Source organism: Salvia miltiorrhiza, chromosome 7 (assembly GCF_028751815.1).
Source record: "Salvia miltiorrhiza cultivar Shanhuang (shh) chromosome 7, IMPLAD_Smil_shh, whole genome shotgun sequence".
Lineage (NCBI taxonomy): Eukaryota > Viridiplantae > Streptophyta > Magnoliopsida > Lamiales > Lamiaceae > Salvia > Salvia miltiorrhiza.
In genome coordinates, this window is record NC_080393.1 from 24,002,212 (window position 1) to 24,024,329 (window position 22,118).

A 22,118-nucleotide genomic window follows, 5' to 3' on the forward strand; every position below is an offset into this window, starting at 1 on the left:
ATTAAATGTGAAATGATTCTGTGCATTAAAAGTTACATGATTACCCCTATTAAAAGAAGAAAATATTTCAATTGAGTTCTTTGAAGTTAATTTCACAATTTTTCTAAATTTTGTTTGTCGTTAGATTAATATCTAACCAAGACGAATGAGCCAGATTTATTTTTGATTCTATATCTTATAGGATTTCTCGATATTGAGAAAGAATGGATCAAATGAGAAAGATCCTTGAAATGAGAAACTAGATTAAATCTGAAACATCAAATATTAAAATTTTATTATTGAGATTAATGAATAAGGCAATAAAACATACGAACAATATTAATCTCGGGTTTATAATGCATGAATAGCTAATTAGTAACTTGGAATACTTGACTCGAATCATATACGTATCCTTATCCGTAGACGTAAAGAGTAGAAAAAAAAAAGAGCACTTAATTCTCAACTCTCAATCATTCCTTTCGAAACTGCGAAGGTGAGAGGCCCCCTAAAAGAATAAAAAGTAAAAGCAAAAAGTAGTGATATTTAGGGAAAGAATGCTGAATGTAGCACAACGAAATGTGTGATGGAGGTAAAGGTTAAAAGTAGGAGAAGCCTAATCCATATATCCCAAGTTCACGAGATAAGCAAAACTTCACGAGTATGTCGACCCAAAATCAAAAGACGGCTAACTCACTCCACATGTCGCTTCATCATTCACTTCATTTCCATTAATGTGGTCCAATGTTATGTTGCATTTTTCATTACTACCATACACAACTCAACTATTTTGTCACTAACTTTGTTGAGATGTCTTTCAATTTTGTGTCCTCGACTATGGGAGAATTATTTAATTTGTGGTTTGCCTTGTTGGTAACTTGGTAATAGTTAGTATCACATGAGATAACGGCAATTAATTAGCTTAGATAGAAATTCTTGCCAAATACATCATAGAAGTTTCCCTAAAATTTGATTTGTAGGCTTGTCTTTGTCTTTGTCTTTTCTTTCTATCTTACTCTTTCTTTTATGAGAATTAGACATTTCACTCACACTCACACACTTTACTTTAGGACAATTGTTTTACCGATTAAGTTATGCTTTATTGTTGTTTTTGCTTGAATTACTAGTGTTAAATTTTAGAGATGCGGAAATTAAGTATCATATCTTTCCATATGTATCATACAACTTACTCTTCTAATAATTGAATATGTATATATTAATGAGGCCTTGCTCTAATGGTAAAGCTAAGATACTCAAAGACACTCCTTTGTAAGAGATATTAGGTTCAATCCCGCCTGCGTGCGGTGATGTTTTCCCACTTTAGGTGGTGTTGTATTTCCGCCTACGTGTGGTGTTGTATTGTTTGGTGTTGAGGTTTCACACGCAGGACGTTTCTCGTCTGCGTGCAGTGATGTTTTCCCACCGTTTGGGTGGTGGTGAGATCCCGCCTGCGTACGTGTTGCATAATTGATTATATTCAGATACCTCATGTAATTTCAAAAAAAAAAAATGAATATGTATATACTCTAATAATAAATTACAAAAAAATGAAATTAAATCTTAAAAAATAATTATATACCCTTTAAGCATGAGAAATTCTAATTAACAACTATAGAACTAAACTAAGATGACTCAAAAACTAAAACAATTAAGGAAAGTGGGATAGCAGATCAGTAAGAGATTTATTTGCTACATGTTTGATTGAGATCACAAATTAAGTATCTAGGTTTCCTTCCCATACGAATGTTGTGCTATATTATATTACACAAATACTCATGTGCAACCGGTTGCACCGTGCAATTGATTTTCAGAATGACACTACTTTATTTGGGAAATGACATTTAAATATTTTCGAATGACACTACTTCAACATACAAATGATACTTGAAGATCTTCAAGTGTCATTTGTATGTTGAAGTAGTGTCATTCAAAAACTAGTTGCACGGGAGAGTGCCTCATTATATTATAGGGTCGGTATTCTTGGACTATCAATGTATTTAAATACATTGCTTAAGAAACTACGTACACACTTTGTAACTATTGAAACACAAAATGAAATACCATACAAATTAATGGATTTTGTCTTAAAATACATGTGGTGCTCTCGCCTCTCCGTGGCACAAGTATATATCATGTGTTGGACAACCTACCACATTCAACAAACAGAAAAGGTAGAAGAAAAATGGAAGTTTTGGAATTATTTGTTATTTATATTTGCAGCTACATTTTTTATTTTCTTTTTCGATCCAAAAGATTGCTATTTTATTGCTTTTAATTACATTAATTAATTGTGCCCTTATGAATTTCTATCTTTTCTTGATCAATAAATGTGGAGAGTGGAGTCCACAAATAAATTATTGGTAGGTGGACACTTGCTAGAAATTATAGTAATTGTTTTAGTACCTATTGTAGGAACAGGATCCTAATAAGCATAGAATTTTATGAAAACCAGGGGCGTATGTGCCTTATAGTTGTTTCCTCGTGAGATCTACTCTACCAAATTATTTCAGATTCTATTGCAATTTTTGCACAGATAAGGAAATCCAATTTTATAATACACATAATATTTTAAGTTGGGTCACCTCTTCCTGATACAATAGATTGATGCTAAATAGTCATATTGTGGTCACCCACAATTTACATAACTAGAAAATAATTAAATTTATTTAACTTATTTTTTAAAATAAAAATAAGATTTAATTATTTTATCGTATTCTCTATATTTAGTTATTTAGTTATTTTAAGTTGGGTCACCTCTTCCTGATACGATAGATTGATGCTAAATAGTCATATTGTGGTCACCCACAATTTACATAACTAGAAAATAATTAAATTTATTTAACTTATTTTTTAAAATAAAAATAAGATTTAGTTATTTTATCGTATTCTCTATATTGTAGTTATTTTTTTGTAATTTTTTTATTTTTTATTAAAATATAAATTTAAAAAAATGCAAAAAAAGTATAATATAGAGAATATAATAAAATAACTAAATTCTATTTTTATTTAAAAATAAATTAAATAAATTAATTTTTTTTTATTATTCTAGTTTGTAGATGGCCACAATGTGGCTGTATAGATTCACTGAGTAGGATATGATAGCACAACACAAACGATTATAATTAGACGACTCTAAGCTCTAATTAAAAGTAGTTCCTTCCAATACGTACGGTTATCTATTTAAATGAGCTTTCAATTATTGAAGATCTAACTCAAAGAAAAATTACAGATGACGTTAATTTTGAATCTCATAATTATTACAAATATTTGTTGTATAGAAGGCAGCTTTTAATTTTGAGTCAACATCTATTAATTGTTAACTTTAGGTCGTTCTCCACCTTTTTGGAGAAATAATATATAAAACCAACCTTCCAAAAGTAGAATAACTCAAAGCCGAATCTGTGTTTATGTCTAGTAACAAAAATCATCATGTGTTATATTATGTGTTATATTGTGATCGAATCATATATATAGACATTAGAGCATCCACAGTTGGATGACTTAATAGCTTACTTGATAAAATGGAGATCACAATGTGTAAGGAGGTCTCAGTGGTATGACTTGATAGCTTACTTGATCTTTTTAATTTTGAGTTTTATATTTTATATTTAAATTTAATTACACAAATTTAAATAGCACAATTTACTTCAAATTTAAATTGCATTAATTTTAAAATCCTAAAAATTACATAAAAAAATTACGTAAATCTTAAAAATTTTAAAACATATCCTAAAATAACTATTCCGGCCCTAGAGGTCCGAAACGTGCCCAAACGTGCTCGATCAAATCATGTTGCTTGTTGGAGCTGAGCATGTATCTATCTATCTCGGAGAAGTGCATCTTTTTGCACATATTCCTCGAAATAAAGCGGGGTTGCTCGAGCACTCTCCGTCGAGCCACTGCTAGACGTCCCGTGTCCTGCGTCGTCATTTCTCTAATGAGTAGCTCTTTCACCTTCGTTTTCCACAATCATGTTATGGAGAATGATGCAACACATCATGATGTCCTTGAGATGCTTGACGTACCAATTCCGCGCCGGACTTCGAATGATTCCCCATCGCTTGAAGCTCGCCACGTTCGACATCCTTCTGTGCCGATTCTTGCATCTTTTTGAACCTCGCCTCATTTGGATTGGTCGCCATCGGTGTACTCTTGATGAAGCAACGCCACTCCGGATATATGTCGCCGCACAAGTAGTAGCCCATCTGGTAGTAGTGCCGGTTGGTCTCAAAAATCAGCGACGCCGACGTTCCATCCAACACGTCGGAGAACAAAGGCGACTGGTTCAAAACGTTGATGTCATTGTTCGAACCGGCGACACCGAAGAAGGCATGTCAAATCCACAAATCGTGGGATGCAACGGCCTCCAAGATCAAGGCGGGAAATCCGTGAAGATACTCGGCTCCGTATGCCCGGATGACAGCTTTGCAGAATCTCTTTAGGCATAGACGCCCAATCGTGTCGGCGACCTTGAGGTACTCATTGAAAGTATCCGCACTGACTCCAGTGGCTAATTGGCGGATAGCCACCGTGCATTTCTGCAAAGGCGTGAGAGAGTCCCGACCTCGTGCATCATGGCTCATCTGAAAGTAACTATCTTCATCTTGCACAACATCGACGATGCGCAAGAACAACTCCTTCTGCATTCGAAAACGACGTCGAAAAAATGTAGGTCCGTACGTTGGATTGTCGTTGAAGAAGTCTTGCGTAAGACGTAAATGGGCAGCCTCACGATCACGGTAGACGTAAGACCGATAATGAACAACACGTTCCGGCTCCAGTTGGGAATACATTTGAGCAATCAATTATTTCTGCAACTTGATCTCATCGATGATCTCTTGCGCTACCTCGTCGGCGAAGATGACGAAGTATCATCGAACCATTCGACCATTTTTTGGAAGAAGTGAATGAAAATGTAGTAGAGAAAGAAAGAAAGATTGAAGGTGTGAATGAATTGTAGAAATTAGGGGTATTTATAGGGAGGGAAATAAAAAAAAAAGTGAGAAAACGGCTAGAATGTCGTTGGGAATCAAAAGGAGAAGAATTTTTTTGTTTTTGGAATCTGCCAATAACCTTTGTAATTTTTCAAAATTCGGATTTTTTTTTAATTAGACGCGTGTGTGACACACACCAATCCTTAAAGCTATCAGGCCTTATCTGAAAAATCGAATAGGCCTCGAGTCAGCCGAAGCCATAATGGCTTACTCGGTCTATGGGTGACTCGAGTAAATGGGATCGAGTCACCCACTATGGATGCTCTTATGCATAATATTATCTTCTTTAATTATGCGGAAATTTTCTACATTGGTTCTTGACATACATGTATTATAAAAAACCACATGCATCCACTTACCGTCGAGGAATACTTTATATTATATTATATATATATATATATATATATATATATATATATATATATATGTATGGAGAGGTTCAAGAAAGAACCACTAAATAAAAGAAGAACGGAGAATCATTTTCAGTCATTCGATCATCAAGATCTAAGGTGGATGCATCATCTTGTTGGATGAATGCAGATCCTGGGTTCGAATCCTGAAGGGAGCAATTTTTTATATTTTTTTTAGTGCATTAATTTTAACAGCGAATACATTAATTTTTACAGTAGATGCATTAGATTTGATGGTTCTCACGTTCTCACAAATAATGTAGTTTTCTCTAGAACCACACCTTATATATATATATATATATATATATATATATATATATATATATAGGGGGCTGCTCCAATGAGACCCCCTAATTTTCGTGTAGCATGAGGCATGATCTGGTGCGTTTATTTTATCAATCCTATGACCGATATTGTATCTGGAGGGAGATTTTTTTTCGCAGGGTTCGAATCCTGGAGGGAGCATAATATTTTAAATTTTATTATTCATTAGTATATACTGCATTGTTCATTAATATATACTGTCTTGTTTATCATATATATGTCTTATTCATTACCAATTTTTTAAATTTTATTTTTCATCAGTATATACATTTTGTTCGTCAGATATACGTCTTGTTCATTAGTATTATATGTCGTATTCATTGTCCTCATGTTACACGAAAAATAGGGGGTCTTATTGGAGCGCGCCCCTATATATATACTCCCTCCGTCCCAATATTCAAGTCCCGTATTCCTTTTTGAGCCGTCCCATGTAACAAGTCCCCTTTCCTTTTTTGGCATTAATTAGGACTCAATTAAGCATTTAATTAAGTCTCTCTCCTCCCACAACCAACCCATCTGCTTCTCTCTCTCTCTCTCTCTCTCTCTCTCTCTCTCTCTCTCTCGTCTCAACCCCCACCTACCTCTCTCTATCTCCTCCCATCTCACCGCCTTCTACTGCCTCGCACCTCCGCCGCCTCCACAGCCATCCTCTTCCACCGCTTCCCACCTCTCCACCTTCACCGCCTCTACAACCATTTTCTTCGGCCGAACAAACAGAGCCACCGTTCCTCTCACCCCTCCACCTTCCACCGCCTCCAACAGCTCCTGCTCTGCCTCGCGTCTCCGCCGCCAACGCAACTCGCGCCGCCTCGCGCTTCCGTCTTCACCGACTCCAACGCCACCGCGCTTCGCGCCTCCTCCTACGCCGCCTTCCACCACGGGCAGATCTGCTCAAATAATTTAGGGATTTGCAGGTATTTAGGGTGCGGTTGTCGCCGAAGTGGGGTTGCATATTTACAGAGGGTGGTGCGGTTGTCGCCGGAGTCAGGGAGAGAATAGGGAAGGAAGAGGGCGCTGGTGGTGGCGACGGACAGATCTCTAGCCATGATGGTTCTCTGCCCATGCGCCGGACTCAATTTTGTGATTTTGATTTTGAAGTTAGGATTATTGAATTATGATTTCGTCTATTAGAGTTGATTTTTGATTTTGATTTATGGAAGAGGGAGAAGAGATTTTGCTAGATCTGGGAAATGTAGGTATTGCTATGGGTGTGTGTTCGTCTGTTTTGTGAGACCGCCGGAGAGGCCACCGGAGAGAGACCACCGGACTCCAGTTTTTTAATTTTGCAGTTTTTTAATTTTGCTATATTCCTTGTTAATTTCCAGTTTTTTTAATTTTGCTATATTTCTTGTTGTATTATTCAATTGAATTAGTAAATAAAATAACATTAAATAAAGCACTAATTATGTGGTCCCTACTACTTTTACCTTCACTTTTAACTCTCCTAAATACCCGTGCCCAAAAGAAAGGGGACTTCATTAACGGGACGGAGGGAGTATATGAATAGAGGTGCACTCTACTGAAATTGTTATTTTTCGTGAGATCAATGAATAAGACAGTATATAGTGTTGAATAAGACAATATATACGGATGAATAACGATATTACAAATTGGTAAAATTTTCGCTCCCTCCCGGATTCGAACTCTGGTAAAAAAATTCGACATCTACGGATGAATAACGATATTACAAATTGGTAAAATTTCCGCTCCTTCCAGAATTCGAACTCTGGTAAATTTTTTTGACATTTAGGTAAATATCAACTATAGGATACATGAAATCAACATCCTCAAATCAATCTAAGATCTCACCACATATAGGGGATCTCATTTGAGCGCTCTCTTATACCAATTAATACATATACCTTCTACCATCATTTCTTTTCTTTCATTTTATCTATTTATTATATGAAAACACAGTTTATGGCAAAATTGTAATTAAAGAATCAATCAAAAAGTATTTATAAAACTCAACAAATTTCATATATTTTCTCTCTCCTCTCTTTCATCATTGGCATTCTTCAATTTTCTGTACTCTCTCTCTCTCTCTCTCTCTCTCTCTCTCATATTCTCTTTTTTATATTTTGATGATTTTTTTTTAGAAAATCAAATTTTATTTATAAAAAATATTCTATATCTATATATCTTAAATTAAAGATAAATGCAAGATCTTTGATTTGGTATCAAATAATTATTCAACTCTTATATTAGTATTCTAATAAATTCTAATAATATAATTTATTTTCCTACTTATCAATTGAAGCTTTTCTAATAAAATGACATAGGTAATGAGCTAACTTAGAAAAAATAATTTTATGCATGATTAGCTCATGTTTTAAAAATATATATTGTGATGTGGAAACTCTTTTTTTATTATTTCTTCGTTTCTTTTAATTTGAATGATGTGTTTATTCTATAATTTTAGGAAAGAAAATAAAGTTTTCGATCAAATAGATGGAAAATTAAAAACGATACTTTTCAAAATTATAAAATAAAATTAAGGATATTTACTGAGTAATTGATGTAGATTATTTTATTTTTTAAGAAAAAATAATTTACATTTACTTATATTCTAACTATATTTAATATTTATTTTTTATTTATTTGATACATCATTTAATTTATTTATTTTTAATAAATGAACATAATTAAATAAAGAAATTTAAAGGTCGCGCCACAGGGGGTTTGAACCCAAGACCTTCGATTTTAGACATTAATCCCTAATCGCTTAACCGATACACACACTACATCGTTTAATTTTGATGCAAAACTATGTTCGCCGTGTATCGCACGAGCGAATGTACTAGTTTTCAAGAAAAAAGAGAAAAAAGAGTAAGCTAGGTAGGTTTGAGGTGGTGGGGCATATCTTTCAGATAATTCCTGGTGGTTTAGAAGACAAAGTACAAAAACGAAGCCCGTGAAGGTTGCATGTGATGGTTAAAACTGAGCTGTTTTAATCACTTCATTTTCTCATCTTATTATTGTAGACCCACACCCACTCACGTGTAAATTGGCCTTTTACATCACATTTCTTTATCAATTCACTAATTATTCCTCAAAGCATATTTAGGCTCAAGGTGAAGATTATTCAATCTTTCTTCACACCAACGAGCACAACCTTCATCTCAGAAATGGAAACTACTTCAAATGCTTACTAGAATATACTAATCACCTATTCATACTTCTCACACAAGTTGGTTTTAGGTGTAGCTAGGAATCAAAATATTAGTATTAAATTAGATGATAATATATAATCCCAGCTTTATGCAGTTATATGTATTAGTCGATTTTTGTCTCTGCTATGCTGTCTGTGTTAGTCTGTAATTGGGCATCATTCAATTATAGTATTAGATAGCTCAAATCAATGTGTTTGCATGAACAAGTGCTACAAACAAAATATGTTTGCATATGTCAAAATCGGACCATTTATTGAGTAGTAAATCAAAATTCACAAAAAAAGGATGCCAAACATTAAATACAAGGATACAGTATCAATAGAACAAACACAGGTCCATTGTGAAACGATCTTTTGCTCATGTCCACAACACTTTGAAAATTTTCACTACCTTTTAAACCTCATCTCTCTCTCTCTCTCTGCTATAAAACTATCACCTCATTTCCTCTGTTTTGCCCAGCCTAAGTCTTAAACTACTCCTCACTTCATCCCTCCTCCTCCTCCTCTACCTCCTCCGCCACCACCGGAGTTAACCAAAAATGAGTGGCTTTAGCTTCAAAAACTTGCCATTCCTGCTCTTGATTGTGCTTCTTATGTGGTGCTCCCACATGGAAATTTGCAATGCAAGAAGAGTAGCCTCGCATTGGAGGAAAAATCGAGGCGTCGCGTCTTCTCTTTCGAAGAAGAAAGGAAAATCTCATGGCTCTAGTCACCATAACAGCAAGTCAAAACAGAAAGCTCCAACTCCAAAGGCAGCAGCACCACCGCCGTCGCCGCCAGCCGCCGCTCCTATTGAAACTCCGCCACCCGACCAAGGTGCAGAGAATGCACCTGATTCAACTGTGTTTAATGTGTTGGATTTTGGAGCCAAAGGTGATGGAAGCACCGATGACACTAAGGTAAAATTTGAAATATCACGAATGCTCTGTTTTCATTATTTTTTCAAATGTCTAAATTTCAAGTTTTGACATACTAATAAATATTGAAATTCTATTATAGTTAATGACTGCATTTATTACATTCCTCTTTAACTAAAGTAGTAGAGCTGCTTACAACTTAAAAAGGTTCCTATCACATGAGCAACTTGGGACAGTTTTATTCCCATTGGCCTCTTCTCCTTAGTTCAGTTATTTAAAATTAAATTAATTTTATCTCTAGATGCAAGAGCTTTTCTTTAGACATAAAAATGGTTTAATTTATTAGCTAGAAAAAATTTACGAGGAAGATCGACCCATATATACATAATTTCAGGAATGGAGGACAAAAGTTAGGTACCTGTGACAAATGACATATTTCCAAGTTTCCAACTGTGCTACAGTATATGGTTAAAAAAATGCAGTCCCCAAAAGCTTAATTAATTTATAAATTTTAATGTTTAACTGTGGAGAACACAAACTGACAAGGGAAATAGACAGGAGAATCAGGAGGGACCATAGACTTATTCTTGTTATGGCAGTTTATTATTGATTCCATCATTTTTCCTCCTCATAAACCAACAAATGTTTGTGCTTAACTGTAATTAATGATGTTCCAAAAACAAACAAATAAAAATTAATATTTGTGTGGTGAAAACGCAGGCATTCGAAGCTGCATGGGCTGCTGCGTGCAAGGTTGAAGCCTCCGTCGTTAATGTCCCAGCAGATTACGTGTTTCACGTGGGTCCCATTTCATTTTCCGGTCCATACTGTCAACACAACATCGTTTTCCAGGTATAAAATAAATCAAAATTTTGGGCAATTTGGAGAATAAATGGTGCTAATTTTTGTAACTTAATTGGTGCAGTTAGATGGAACGATTATTGCTCCGACGAGCTCGGGTCCATGGGGGTCAGGCCTGCTGCAGTGGCTGCAGTTCACCAAATTGGTGGGGCTGACGATCAAGGGAAGCGGCACCATCGACGGAAACGGCGCCGTCTGGTGGCAGAGCGCCCCCTACGACGACGATCCCCTCGATGACCAATCAAAATACATCGTCCCCGTCAACGCCACACCTCTGCAAAACCCTCCCTTCCCTGTAATTAATTTTGATCGCTCAATTATTGATTAATTTATCGCCACATTGATATCTACTAACACAGATATATGTCTCTTCTCTTGTCAGGTAACTAGCTCACTTGGAAAAATGCCAGGCATTAAACCAACGGTAAGTAGTTGAATCATTTTATTTTATTTTTCTAAGGCCCCCTTTTGAGAGAGTAGTGATAATGGTGCAGGCGCTAAGATTCTACGGAAGTTTCAATGTAACGGTGAGCGGCATCACAATCAAAAACAGCCCACAGTGCCATCTCAAGTTCGACAATTGCATCGGAGTGTCGGTCTACAATTTCACGGTGTCGTCGCCCGGTAACAGCCCCAACACCGACGGAATCCATCTGCAGAACTCCAAGGATGTGCTCATTCGCAGCTCTAATCTCGCTTGTGGTAAATAAAATTACTCTAATTGATTCCATTTATTTGATAGTTATCTAGCTAGGATATATCTTGCCACAATCTTATCCTCCAAAACCAAACCACTGAGAAATGGACACATATTCCTGGCCTCGTCTCCACAAGCTTTTCCCTTTGGCCCCCGGCCTAGTTCAGACAGATACGTCATTTTCGGACCAATAAAAAAGGAAATGGCGAGAACATGTGTTGAGGCCCCCACAGAAAGAAAAGACAAAAATGATATACCTCAAAACCAGATTGAGAGAGAGACAGGCTCGTGAATTAGTTGTCGAATGGAATGGATGATGTGGTAACAGATAGTGCCGGTTTGCGCAGGGGACGATTGCGTGTCCATACAAACAGGCTGCACAAACGTGTATATACACAACGTGAACTGCGGGCCGGGCCACGGCATCAGCATCGGCGGCCTCGGCAAGGACAACACCAAGGCCTGCGTCTCCAACATCACCGTCCGCGACATCATTATGCACAACACCATGAACGGCGTCCGAATCAAGACGTGGCAGGTAAACCATCATTAACATTATCCCCAAATTCATGCCATCGATTTTAGATATCTTGAGAGGTGTATGGTCAATTGTGCAGGGGGGGTCGGGATCGGTGCGGAACGTGCAGTTCTCCAACATCCAGGTGTCGGAGGTGCAGGTGCCGATCGTGATCGACCAATACTACTGCGACAAGAGAAGTTGCAGGAACCAGACGGAGGCGGTGGCGCTGACGGGGATCAACTACGCCAACATACGGGGAACGTACACGGTGAAGCCGGTGCATTTCTCGTGCAGCGACAACATGCCGTGCACGGACGTGACGTTGATGAACATACAGTTGAAGCCGCAGCAGGAAGGCTACCATATGTATGATCCCTTTTGCTGGCAGACCTTCGGCCAGCTCTACACGCCCACCATCCCACCCCTTGATTGCTTGCAGCTCGGCAAGCCGGCCAACAACCAGATTCAGGGAGACGACGACGTTTGCTGACCGCCCAAACAAAATACACTTTTTATTTGTTGCTGCATTCATTCAGTTGGTGCTTACGTTGGAGTGGTCGGCGAGGATTTTTGGCTGGCCCCTGAATTCGCACCAAGTAGATGTTAGTCAATATATATATCTCTATATATATGTTAGTAGGGTTAGATTACACGATTTGTTGGTTGTTACATTTACATCAGCTTTGTGTGCTACGGAGAATGTGTAAAGTGGATTTTATTTTTAGAACAAGAGTTTGAGATTTACCTTTAAAAAAAAAAAAAGTGTTTGAGATGACATGTGGATTTTGTTTGAGCAGTCTTGCCATTGCTACTAAATACAGTATACTAATAGAATGCGAGAGATATGATTTTATGAGAAATGGGGAGGGGGAAATGAAATTCCAAACTGGTGACTCAGAGTCAGAACAGAGCTATGATCAATTTGAAATATACAGTGTGTCGGTTAGTTGTCGATGCTGCATAAATATGAGAGTTAAACCTATTAATTTACGGAGGAGAAAAGGGTGATTCTATCCCTAACCCCTCTTTTACTCTCTATAACCCCTTATTTAATACTAAAATACTAAATTTATTAATAACAATATGGAGTACTATTTTATCCTTATAAATTTTCAAATATGAAGAAAAACACAATACAAAAATTGCTCGTTTCGGGAACAGTAGCTATGTGATGCACAGTTAATTTCCTTTAAAGATAAATTTTTGGGAGAACTAAGAAAATAGTATTTCAGTAGATGATCAATTGAAGAAGAAGCCTTCATTTGAATACATGGTAAACATCCAACCAATGCCTCCACTAAGTAGCACCAGAGTGAGTTCACCACCACCTATAGCAATGATGAGCAACAATAAAATGGACTCTGACAGATTTCAATACATGCCAAAGTATATTGTAGCCTACAATGTCTCTAGTTCAAAGCAAACAAAGAATTGGTGTGGTGCAAGAGAATCTACTTGGACAGAGTCTTTGCAAAGTGTATTATTGATCTTCATATTAGAGTGGACAATTTTTTTATGCTTTCTCAAGTTTGGGATTGTTTCTGTTTCATCAGATTCTTGGGATTACATTAGCGATGAAATCTGATAAAAAAATTTATTGATATTTTTAATATTTATATAAGGATAAGATAGTATTTTTATTACTCCATCTGTCCCACTTCAATTGACACTTTTGAGTTGGGTACGAAGATTAAGAATAAAGGGTTAAGAGTGTAAAGTAGGTAGGGTCCACTTATTTTATGTGAGTAGAGAAAATAGGAACCACATACTATTTTAGAAAAGTACCAATTAAAGCGGGACAAATAAAAAAGGCAAGTATGTTAATTTTAATTTTTTGTTAAATAAGGGACTGTAAAGAGGAAATTAGGGGCTATGAATAGAATCACCCTGCAAAAAATCCCTTTTTATGAGCTCACTAAATCGGTCAAGTCTACGGCTCTATGGCCCACTAGAGCAATGTGGCCATAAAGCTTATTTTGGGAAGGTGTTCCGCCTATGGGCTCATGGCCCAAAAAGTACCATCCAAAATCCAGTATTTAGGCAAATTTCATATACGTCCGCCAACAGGTATTTCTTCCGTCCACAAATTAAGTACTTATTTGGTATTTGGCACGAAATAAAAAGGTAATTGACCAAAATGATAAAGTTATTATGGGTGGGTCCATTAGAAGTAAAGTATAGTAAATATATAATATAAAAGTGATAAATGTGTTGTGAGGTGGATCAATTAAAAATAAAGTGTAATAAATATAGAATATAAAAATTATAAAATTATTGTGAGGTGGGTCTATTAGTGGTAAAAAGTAGTAAAATTTAAAAATAAGGGAGAATATAAATGTCCATAAAGCATAATAGATACTTAATGCATGGACAAAAATTTAGAGACAAATGGGTAGTTAATGCATGGACAGATTGAGTAAAATTTAGTCGAAACTTTAATTTGAAATTGACAACAAAGTGCAATTGAGTTAGTAAAAACACTTTTCTTTTAATCACTAAATTAAAATTTTAAGGCATCATGAGGATAAATACAAAATTATTATTGATCTTTTAAAAAACTAAAATTTGAATTATTAAGCTCCATCTATTTGTCGCCAAGGAGGCCTAATTCAAGTGGCAAAGCTGAGGCACCTAAGACTCTCCTTTGTGAGAGGTCTTGGGTTCAATCCCACCTACATGCTGGTAGTTTTCTTACTTTTCTGTGGGTAGTGTTGGTAGTTTTCTTACTTTTCTGTGGGTAGTGTTCTCACCTTTATGTGGGTAATCATCCCACCTGCATGCGATTATTTTTTCATATTTGTGCGGTGTAGAGGTCCTGCCTGCGTGCGGGTTTTTATTTGATTATATTAGATACATCTTGTAATTCTAAAAAAAAAAAAACATCTTCAATGAATATCATTGATCGACGAATTTAATTTAAGTTGAAATAAAAAATAAAAAAGCTCAATCAGTTTGTCCATAAATAATTAACTAAAAGAAACTTGTTCATAAATATTAAATGAATATTCCTAAAAAATAATAATAAATGAAATAAATGAACCTTCCTAAATAAACTTGTAACTAGAGATGGCAAGTGGGTCAAGTCGGATCGAATGAGCCCAAGACCTAGGCCATCGAGGCTTGAGGCCTGGCATAGCCCAAGCCCACGATCGTAGCGAGCCGGACCTGGTCGGGCTTTTCGACATACAACTAAGCCCAATCCAGTCCAACCTAATTTTATTGATTAGTTTGAGGATATTGACTAAGCTTATTTTAAAGAGTTTAATATGTAGTACTCTCTCCGTCCCACTTCAATTGACACTTTTACTTTGGGCACAGAGATTAAGAATAAAGGGTTGGGTGTGTAAAGTGGGTGATGACCATTTGTTTAATGTGTGTAGAGAAGGTATGGACCACATACTATTTTTGAAAAGTGTCAATTGAAGTGGGACAAACAAAAAAGATAAGCTATGTTGCACAGGTGCGAGGGGGCGGGTGCGGGGATACGGATTTTTAAAAATTATAGGGTGCGATTCGTGAATAATACGTCTGTTATATTTATATATTTTTTATTATATGTGACCAATCAAATTGAAAAAAGAAAAGAACATTCACAAATTAAATATTGCATTGCAAATATAAGTTAAAGTAAAAGTTTCAATAATGAAGTTCTTCAAAAATTGCAAAAGAGCCCAAAAAAAATGAAATAAAATCGCATTGAAAATATAAGTAAAGTAAAAATTTCAATAAATTGCATGTAAAAGTTTCAAATTGCATGTAAATATAACTCAAAAATTATAAAAAAGTCCAAAAAATAATTGAAAAAATTACAAAAAAAATTAAAAAATAATTGAAAAAATTGCAAAATAGCCCAAAACGCACCCTATTTGTGGGTGCGCGAATCCCTTTTTTTTTAGGGGATTCGCCACCTGGCGAATCCCATGCGAATCCCACGCGAATCGCACCCGCACCCTATGCGTATCCGATACTGCACTGTGCTATTTTTTGAAGAATCCGTACATCATAGAAGATAAGTGTACCAATTGAAATGGGACGGAGGGAGTAAATTTTAATTTATAAACTATAATACTTATAAAGGGATTCTCCATCAAAAATTGACAAGGTATAACTTATATTAGATTTAGAAGCATCGCCTTCATATTATTTGCTTTAAGAGCTGAGTTAGTATTTTTTTATAAAAAAATACTCCTTCCGTCTCACTTCAATTGGCACTTTTGAGTTGGGCACGAAGATTAAGAATAAAGGGTTAAGAGTGTAAAGTAGGTAGAGTCCACTTACTTTATGTGAGAAGAGAAAGTAGGGACCACATACTATTTTAGAAAAGTGCCAATTGAAGTGAGACAAATAAAAAAGACAAGTGTGCCAATTGAAGTGGGACAGAGGGAATAGTTTCTTATGAGCTTATAAATTGTCAAAGTGTTTGAATAATTGAACTTATAAGCTAGAGAGAGAATTTTTAGTTATAGAGGGAAAATCGAAAAGAGATGAACTTGAAATGGTATATGATGAAAATAATAAGTTATAGTTGAATAATATTTGTAAAATAATTGTTACATATAAAATTATGAAAAAATAAGTTGGGATAGATGAATTTATTTTCTGAGGAGATTATAAGCTCTTTGAGCTTATTTTTACCTTATAAGTTGTTTAAGAGCTTATTTGCCAAACACTTGGAATGAACAATTTATAAGTTGTTTTAAGGGAAAATTGTATCTAAATACACAAACTTTGCCAAAATTTCATATTTGACGCGAAGTTAGGATTTTACATTTTAATACACCAACTTTCGTTGTTGTCCAAATTTGACACAACTTAATTCTTAAAAATTCAAAAAACAACCCCCTTTTTGTAAATAATTATACAAAGACCCACTTATATTATAATTTGGGACATTTAAACCAAAACAAGATATTTCCTTATGATGTTTTCTTTTAAACCATTTTAAGCGCGGATCAAAGATTAAAAGAAAACATCATAAGGAAATATCTTGTTTTGGTTTAAATGTCCCAAATAATAACATAAGTGGGTCTTTGTATAATTATTTACAAAAAGGGATTGTTTTTTGAATTTTTAAGAATTAAGTCGTGTCAAATTTGGACAACAACGAAAGTTAGTGTATTAAAATATAAAATCCTAACTTCGCGTCAAATATGGATTTTTGGCAAAGTTTGTGTATTTTCACGCAATTATCCCTTGTTTTAAAGAATTTATAAGTTCAACAAACACCCTTTTATTTGTGTATTAAGGGAGTGTTTACCTTGAAGGATTAATCTTGATAGATAAAAATTATAAGGCTAATTCATTGTTTACTTTGATGGATTTGAACTTTGGGATATTCTAAGGCCCTAAATTATTTTTATCATTTAAATTAATCTTGTTAGATTCTTATCCTATTAAAAAAATGAGCTTAATTTCTTTTTACTTTTAATAATAAAAATACTCAATCATGTATCTATTATATAATAGGATTAAGTCTTAACCTATGTGACATATCTAAAATCTCACCATTTCAAAATTTACCATATATAATCTTCATCATTTATTAATTAATTAACTATTACATTCTATATAAAGATTCATTAATCATAATAAATATAATTAATAATATATATATATATATATAATATTAACATTACATATCATCTAAATTAATAAATTTTATTATTTATTTTTTCTAGATAAAAATTAGATTTACATGTCTGATAAGAAAAAAATTATAATCTATATACGATAAATTATTTTAATTTAACGTTAGTGATTAGATGTATATTTGTTATTAATTTTATATTTCTCAATAGCGTACATATTATATGTATATGTTGCAATATATTATATTGTATATATATATATATATAATGTTTATATTCTTAATTTTCAATAAAATTAATTTTGAATTAAGTTTGAATTGAGACATGCACGTATATGCAAATTATAAACGGGTCTGGTCATTGATTTACATGTTTGCATAATAAGGCACAAATTCTATAAACTGATTACTTTAAAACAAAATCTTATTATAGTCTATCAAAATAATTAAAATTTTATTTTTATTTTTTATAAAATAAATCCATACATTTTATTTATATAGGGAAGAAAAATATATTTTTCATTTATGCAAACTTTATTTGCTTCTGTTCGTCCATTACTACAACAACAACAACAACAACAACAACAACAACAACAACAACAACAATAATAATAATAATAATAATAATAATAATATCTATTCTATAATACGATTAGGCCTTAGCCTACGTGGCAGGCCTCAAATTCTTTCTTTTCAATCTCAATCTGCAACGTGGCATTTGAGAATCCAATTTATATATTCTCATTCTCACTTTTAAAACAAAAGTCAGGCCTCCCTCTTCCTCACGCCTCCATTTTCCTCACCCCATCGCCGCCGTCCCTGAATCAGGTCGGCGTCGTCTCCCCCTTCATTGTCTCTCTCTTCTCTCAATCATTTTCTCTCTCTAAAGTCGATTGCACACTCAAATTGAGCCCTAATTCCCCCCTTAAACTGCCCGCCTCTCTCTCCCTCTAAATTCAGGCGTCGCCGCCGTCCTAAGGGCGGCGTTTCTCCGCCTCATCTCTGACTCCCTCTTCCATTCCTTAATTAGTTCGATTCTGATTCCACTTCTTAAACCCATGAGAATTCTCCATTCGAAGCAATTAATACAAGAGCCCTAAGATTTCTTTTTTCTATAACCCGTTGCCGTTCCTTCTTCTAAACTCCGGCAAAATAGTCGCCGTTGAGCTTGCGGTTCGTCCGCTGCCGAGTCACCGCTAAGTTGAGCTGCCAGAGCCAGAGCTAGCCAGAGCAGAGATGCCAGAGCCAGAGCTAACCAGAGCAGAGATGCCAGAGCAAAGCTTCCAGAGCAGAGCTGCCAGAGCAGAGCTTCCAGAGCAAAGTTGCCAGAGCTAACCAGAGCAGTGCTTCCAGAGGGCCAGAGCCAAGTTGCCAGAGCAGAGCTGCCAGAGCTAAATCATTAAAGTCAGAGCCAGAGCCAAGTCGCCAGATCCAGAGTCAGAGCTAAGTCGTTAGAGTCAGAGCCAGTGCCAAATCGCCAGATCCAGAGTCAGAGCTAATCTATTGGAGCCAGAGCGCGGAGCCACACGTCAGAGACAATTCGCCAGAAGGCGGAGCTATTTAGCAGAGCGGAGCCAAAGAGTAAAAGTCTGCCCCAAGGAAGGAAATCCAAAGCTACTAGACAGAGCGGGATGATGAGGACAGAATCCAGCACTGTAATTAGGGGACAACGACCTGACAAGTTATAATCTAATAATAGCCTTAATTAGTTTAATGGCGAGCATGCGGAATAGATGACCAAACGAATTTACTACTTTACCCCGACTGTAATGCCTATAAATACCTACGATGATGAAATAAAGCACACGCTCTCTCTTTTACTGCTTTAAGATCTCTTCTCTTTCCTTTCTCTCTAGAGTTTGAACTAATAAAATTACATATAATATCTAAATTGTTAGAGTTATGTTTGTTAGATAGTTGACAATTGGAGTCATGGTTGAATATAATTTCATATTTGATGATGCTCTCTCAAACTCTAGATGAGATGATGCTCAAAACTCCGGACGAGATGATGCTCTTTCAAGTTTTAGACGAGATGATTCTCTTTCAAGTTTCAGACAAGATAATGCTCAGAAGTTAGAGATGATCTGTCAAGTTTGCGACGAGATGATGCCCACAACTTGGTTGGTCTTAAAACTCCAAATGATACGATGTTCGATAAATCAATTATGGTCTTTTAAATATCAGACGAGATTATTTTCATAATTAGTTATGCTTTTAGAAGTTCGGAATTATATTATACTCACAATTCAATTATGATTTTTCAAACTCCATATAAAATTATGGTCAAAAGGCAAAAAAAAATTAAAATTGAACAAAATTAATAAATCTTGTAACAACAAATGCAACAAATCAATCCGCCATCATACCTATGTCAAATTTATATGTATTTCTACTCTTTCTTTTTCTTATGCGTTGACTTTTTATAAAATTTCATATGAAAACTAATGGGTATTTTTATGATCTCAACAAAATTAATAATTTAATTGCTAAAAATTGTTGAGATTAATATAATTTAAAATGTATTACTAATTTAATTTAATTTAATTAATTATATAAATAATTTACATAAAAAATTATTTTATATAATTATCATAAGAATAACATAAAATATACTCCCTCCGTCCATGAAAGAACTTCCTAGGAGGGAGTGACACGGGTTTTAAGAAAAAATATTATTGAGTGTATTGAGAGTGAATAAAAGGTAGTTGAGTGTATTGGGAGTGGTGAAAAGGTGTTATAATTAATATTGAGAGTTGTGAAAAGTGAAAAGTAAGAGGATTATAAGTGGTGGGATATAGTCCAAAAATAGGTAGGAAGTTCTTTTGTGGACATCCCAAAAAGGAAAGATAGAAAGTTCTTTCGTGGACGGAGGGAGTATAAATTACAAAAAATATGTACCCGTCGAATTTCGACGGATAATACACTAGTCTTATTAATCATACAAAATCAATGGCCCTAAAAGGACGTACAATGCGCATAGTTTGTAAATTTAACTTGTGCTATTGTTTTCTTGAAAGCATTGAATTATATTTATATAGCATAAACATACGAAACTATAAAAAATAATAGTAATAAATGATTAAAGTGGGCTTGGGCTATATCGGGGCCTTAAATGGGCTTGGACTGGTACCAGGCATCTCTAGGGCTTCAAACAGACATGAGTTTGAGAAAATGCTCGATTGGAGCCGGCTTGAAGTGGGTGGCTCAGCCGAAGCCTACTAAGTAGGGATGGCAATCTACCCGCGGGTAGTGGATATCCGCGAAAACCCGAACCCATTAGGGTGGGTTTGGATACCATTTGATATCCACGGATAGTTTCGTGGGTACAATTCACTATCCATTTAGTTCGTGGGTATGGATTTGGATACTTACTATCCATACCCGCGAAACCCGTTTACCCGCGAAAAATACCCGCCAATTATCCGTCAATTACCCGTCAAATATCCACAAAAAATTCTATAAAATATGGGCTTTAAATACATATTTTGAGATTATGAGCTAGTATTTTATATTTTAAAATAAGCCCAAACAATAAGGCCCAAAGTCTAATACTGAGCTAAATGAAAGAATGGAAGCTTTTGGACTTGTCTTGAAGATGAAGAAGAAGAGTTCAATGAAGAGGGTTCTATTTCTACTGTCGAGCAATTATAGACATTGTTCTTTGTTGGATTTTATATTTTAGTTGATGAATTTGAACATTGTTCTTTGTAAATTTGAATTTAAACATTGTTCTTTGTGGATTTGAACTATGCTATTTGTGTTGATTTTTTTTCTATTAAATTTGTTGTAAATTTATATTTAAATTCTATTTCATGGGTATCCAGCGGATAGTAGGTATCCGGCGGATAGCGGGTATCCGTCGGATAGTGGGTGACGGATACCCGTCGGATAGCGGGTTTCGCGGATACCCGATGGGTAGCGGGTATCCGCGGATAGCGGGTTTGGATACCATTTGATATCCATGGATAGTTTCGTGGGTAGCAACCACTATCCATTTAGTTCGTGGGTATGGGTATGGATAGTCACTATCCGTACCCGTCGTACCCGATTGCCATCCCTACTACTAAGTTTGCCAATCGGATCGAGCTTAGGCCAGCTACCTACAATCGGAGTACAACTCTATTTTTTTCTTATAAGCTACTTTCAGTCTATTCACAAATATGTGATGAGTAATTATGATACCGCTGTGATGCCCTTATTACCCCTTTACCTAATAAATTATTATTATTATTAGTATTATGTCCCGAACTTTCAGCATTTTCTATAAAATGTTTCGAACTTTTATTTTCTCCTAATAAACCTTGAACTTTCAGTTTTTTTCCACAAAATGTTCCGTTATACAAAATTCGATAACGAAAAAAATGACAAAAAACTCTGAACTTTCAACGTTTTCCAACAATGATGTTTACTAATATGATTTTCCAACAATGACGGTCTCCAAAGTATTTCATTCGCTGAGATAAATCATCTTTTCGTCACCGAATTTTATATAGTGGGACATTTTATATAAAAACTGAAAGTTTGGGTCTTTTCAGGAAAAAATTAAAGTTCGGGACATTTTATTAAAAACGCTAAAAGTTCGAGACATAAAATACTATTAACCCTTATTATTATTATTATTATTATTATTATTATTATTATTATTATTATTATTATTATTATTATTATTATTATTATTATGTGTAGACATGTTGAGCAAAGCCAACTCACACACGAT

At 35.1% G+C, this 22,118-nt stretch overlaps 1 protein-coding gene across 1 annotated transcript; it reads left to right on the forward strand.

The window, feature by feature from the left end:
- The first annotated feature begins 9,229 nt into the window (after positions 1-9,229).
- Positions 9,230-12,586, forward strand: LOC130993609 (polygalacturonase At1g48100-like). The gene is made up of 7 exons (XM_057918545.1): positions 9,230-9,775; positions 10,454-10,585; positions 10,659-10,889; positions 10,977-11,018; positions 11,089-11,296; positions 11,639-11,829; positions 11,909-12,586. Exons 1-7 carry the CDS (start codon positions 9,416-9,418, stop codon positions 12,299-12,301), a joined length of 1,557 nt encoding a protein of 518 aa, XP_057774528.1. The 5' UTR covers positions 9,230-9,415; the 3' UTR covers positions 12,302-12,586.
- Positions 12,587-22,118: the final 9,532 nt, after the last annotated feature.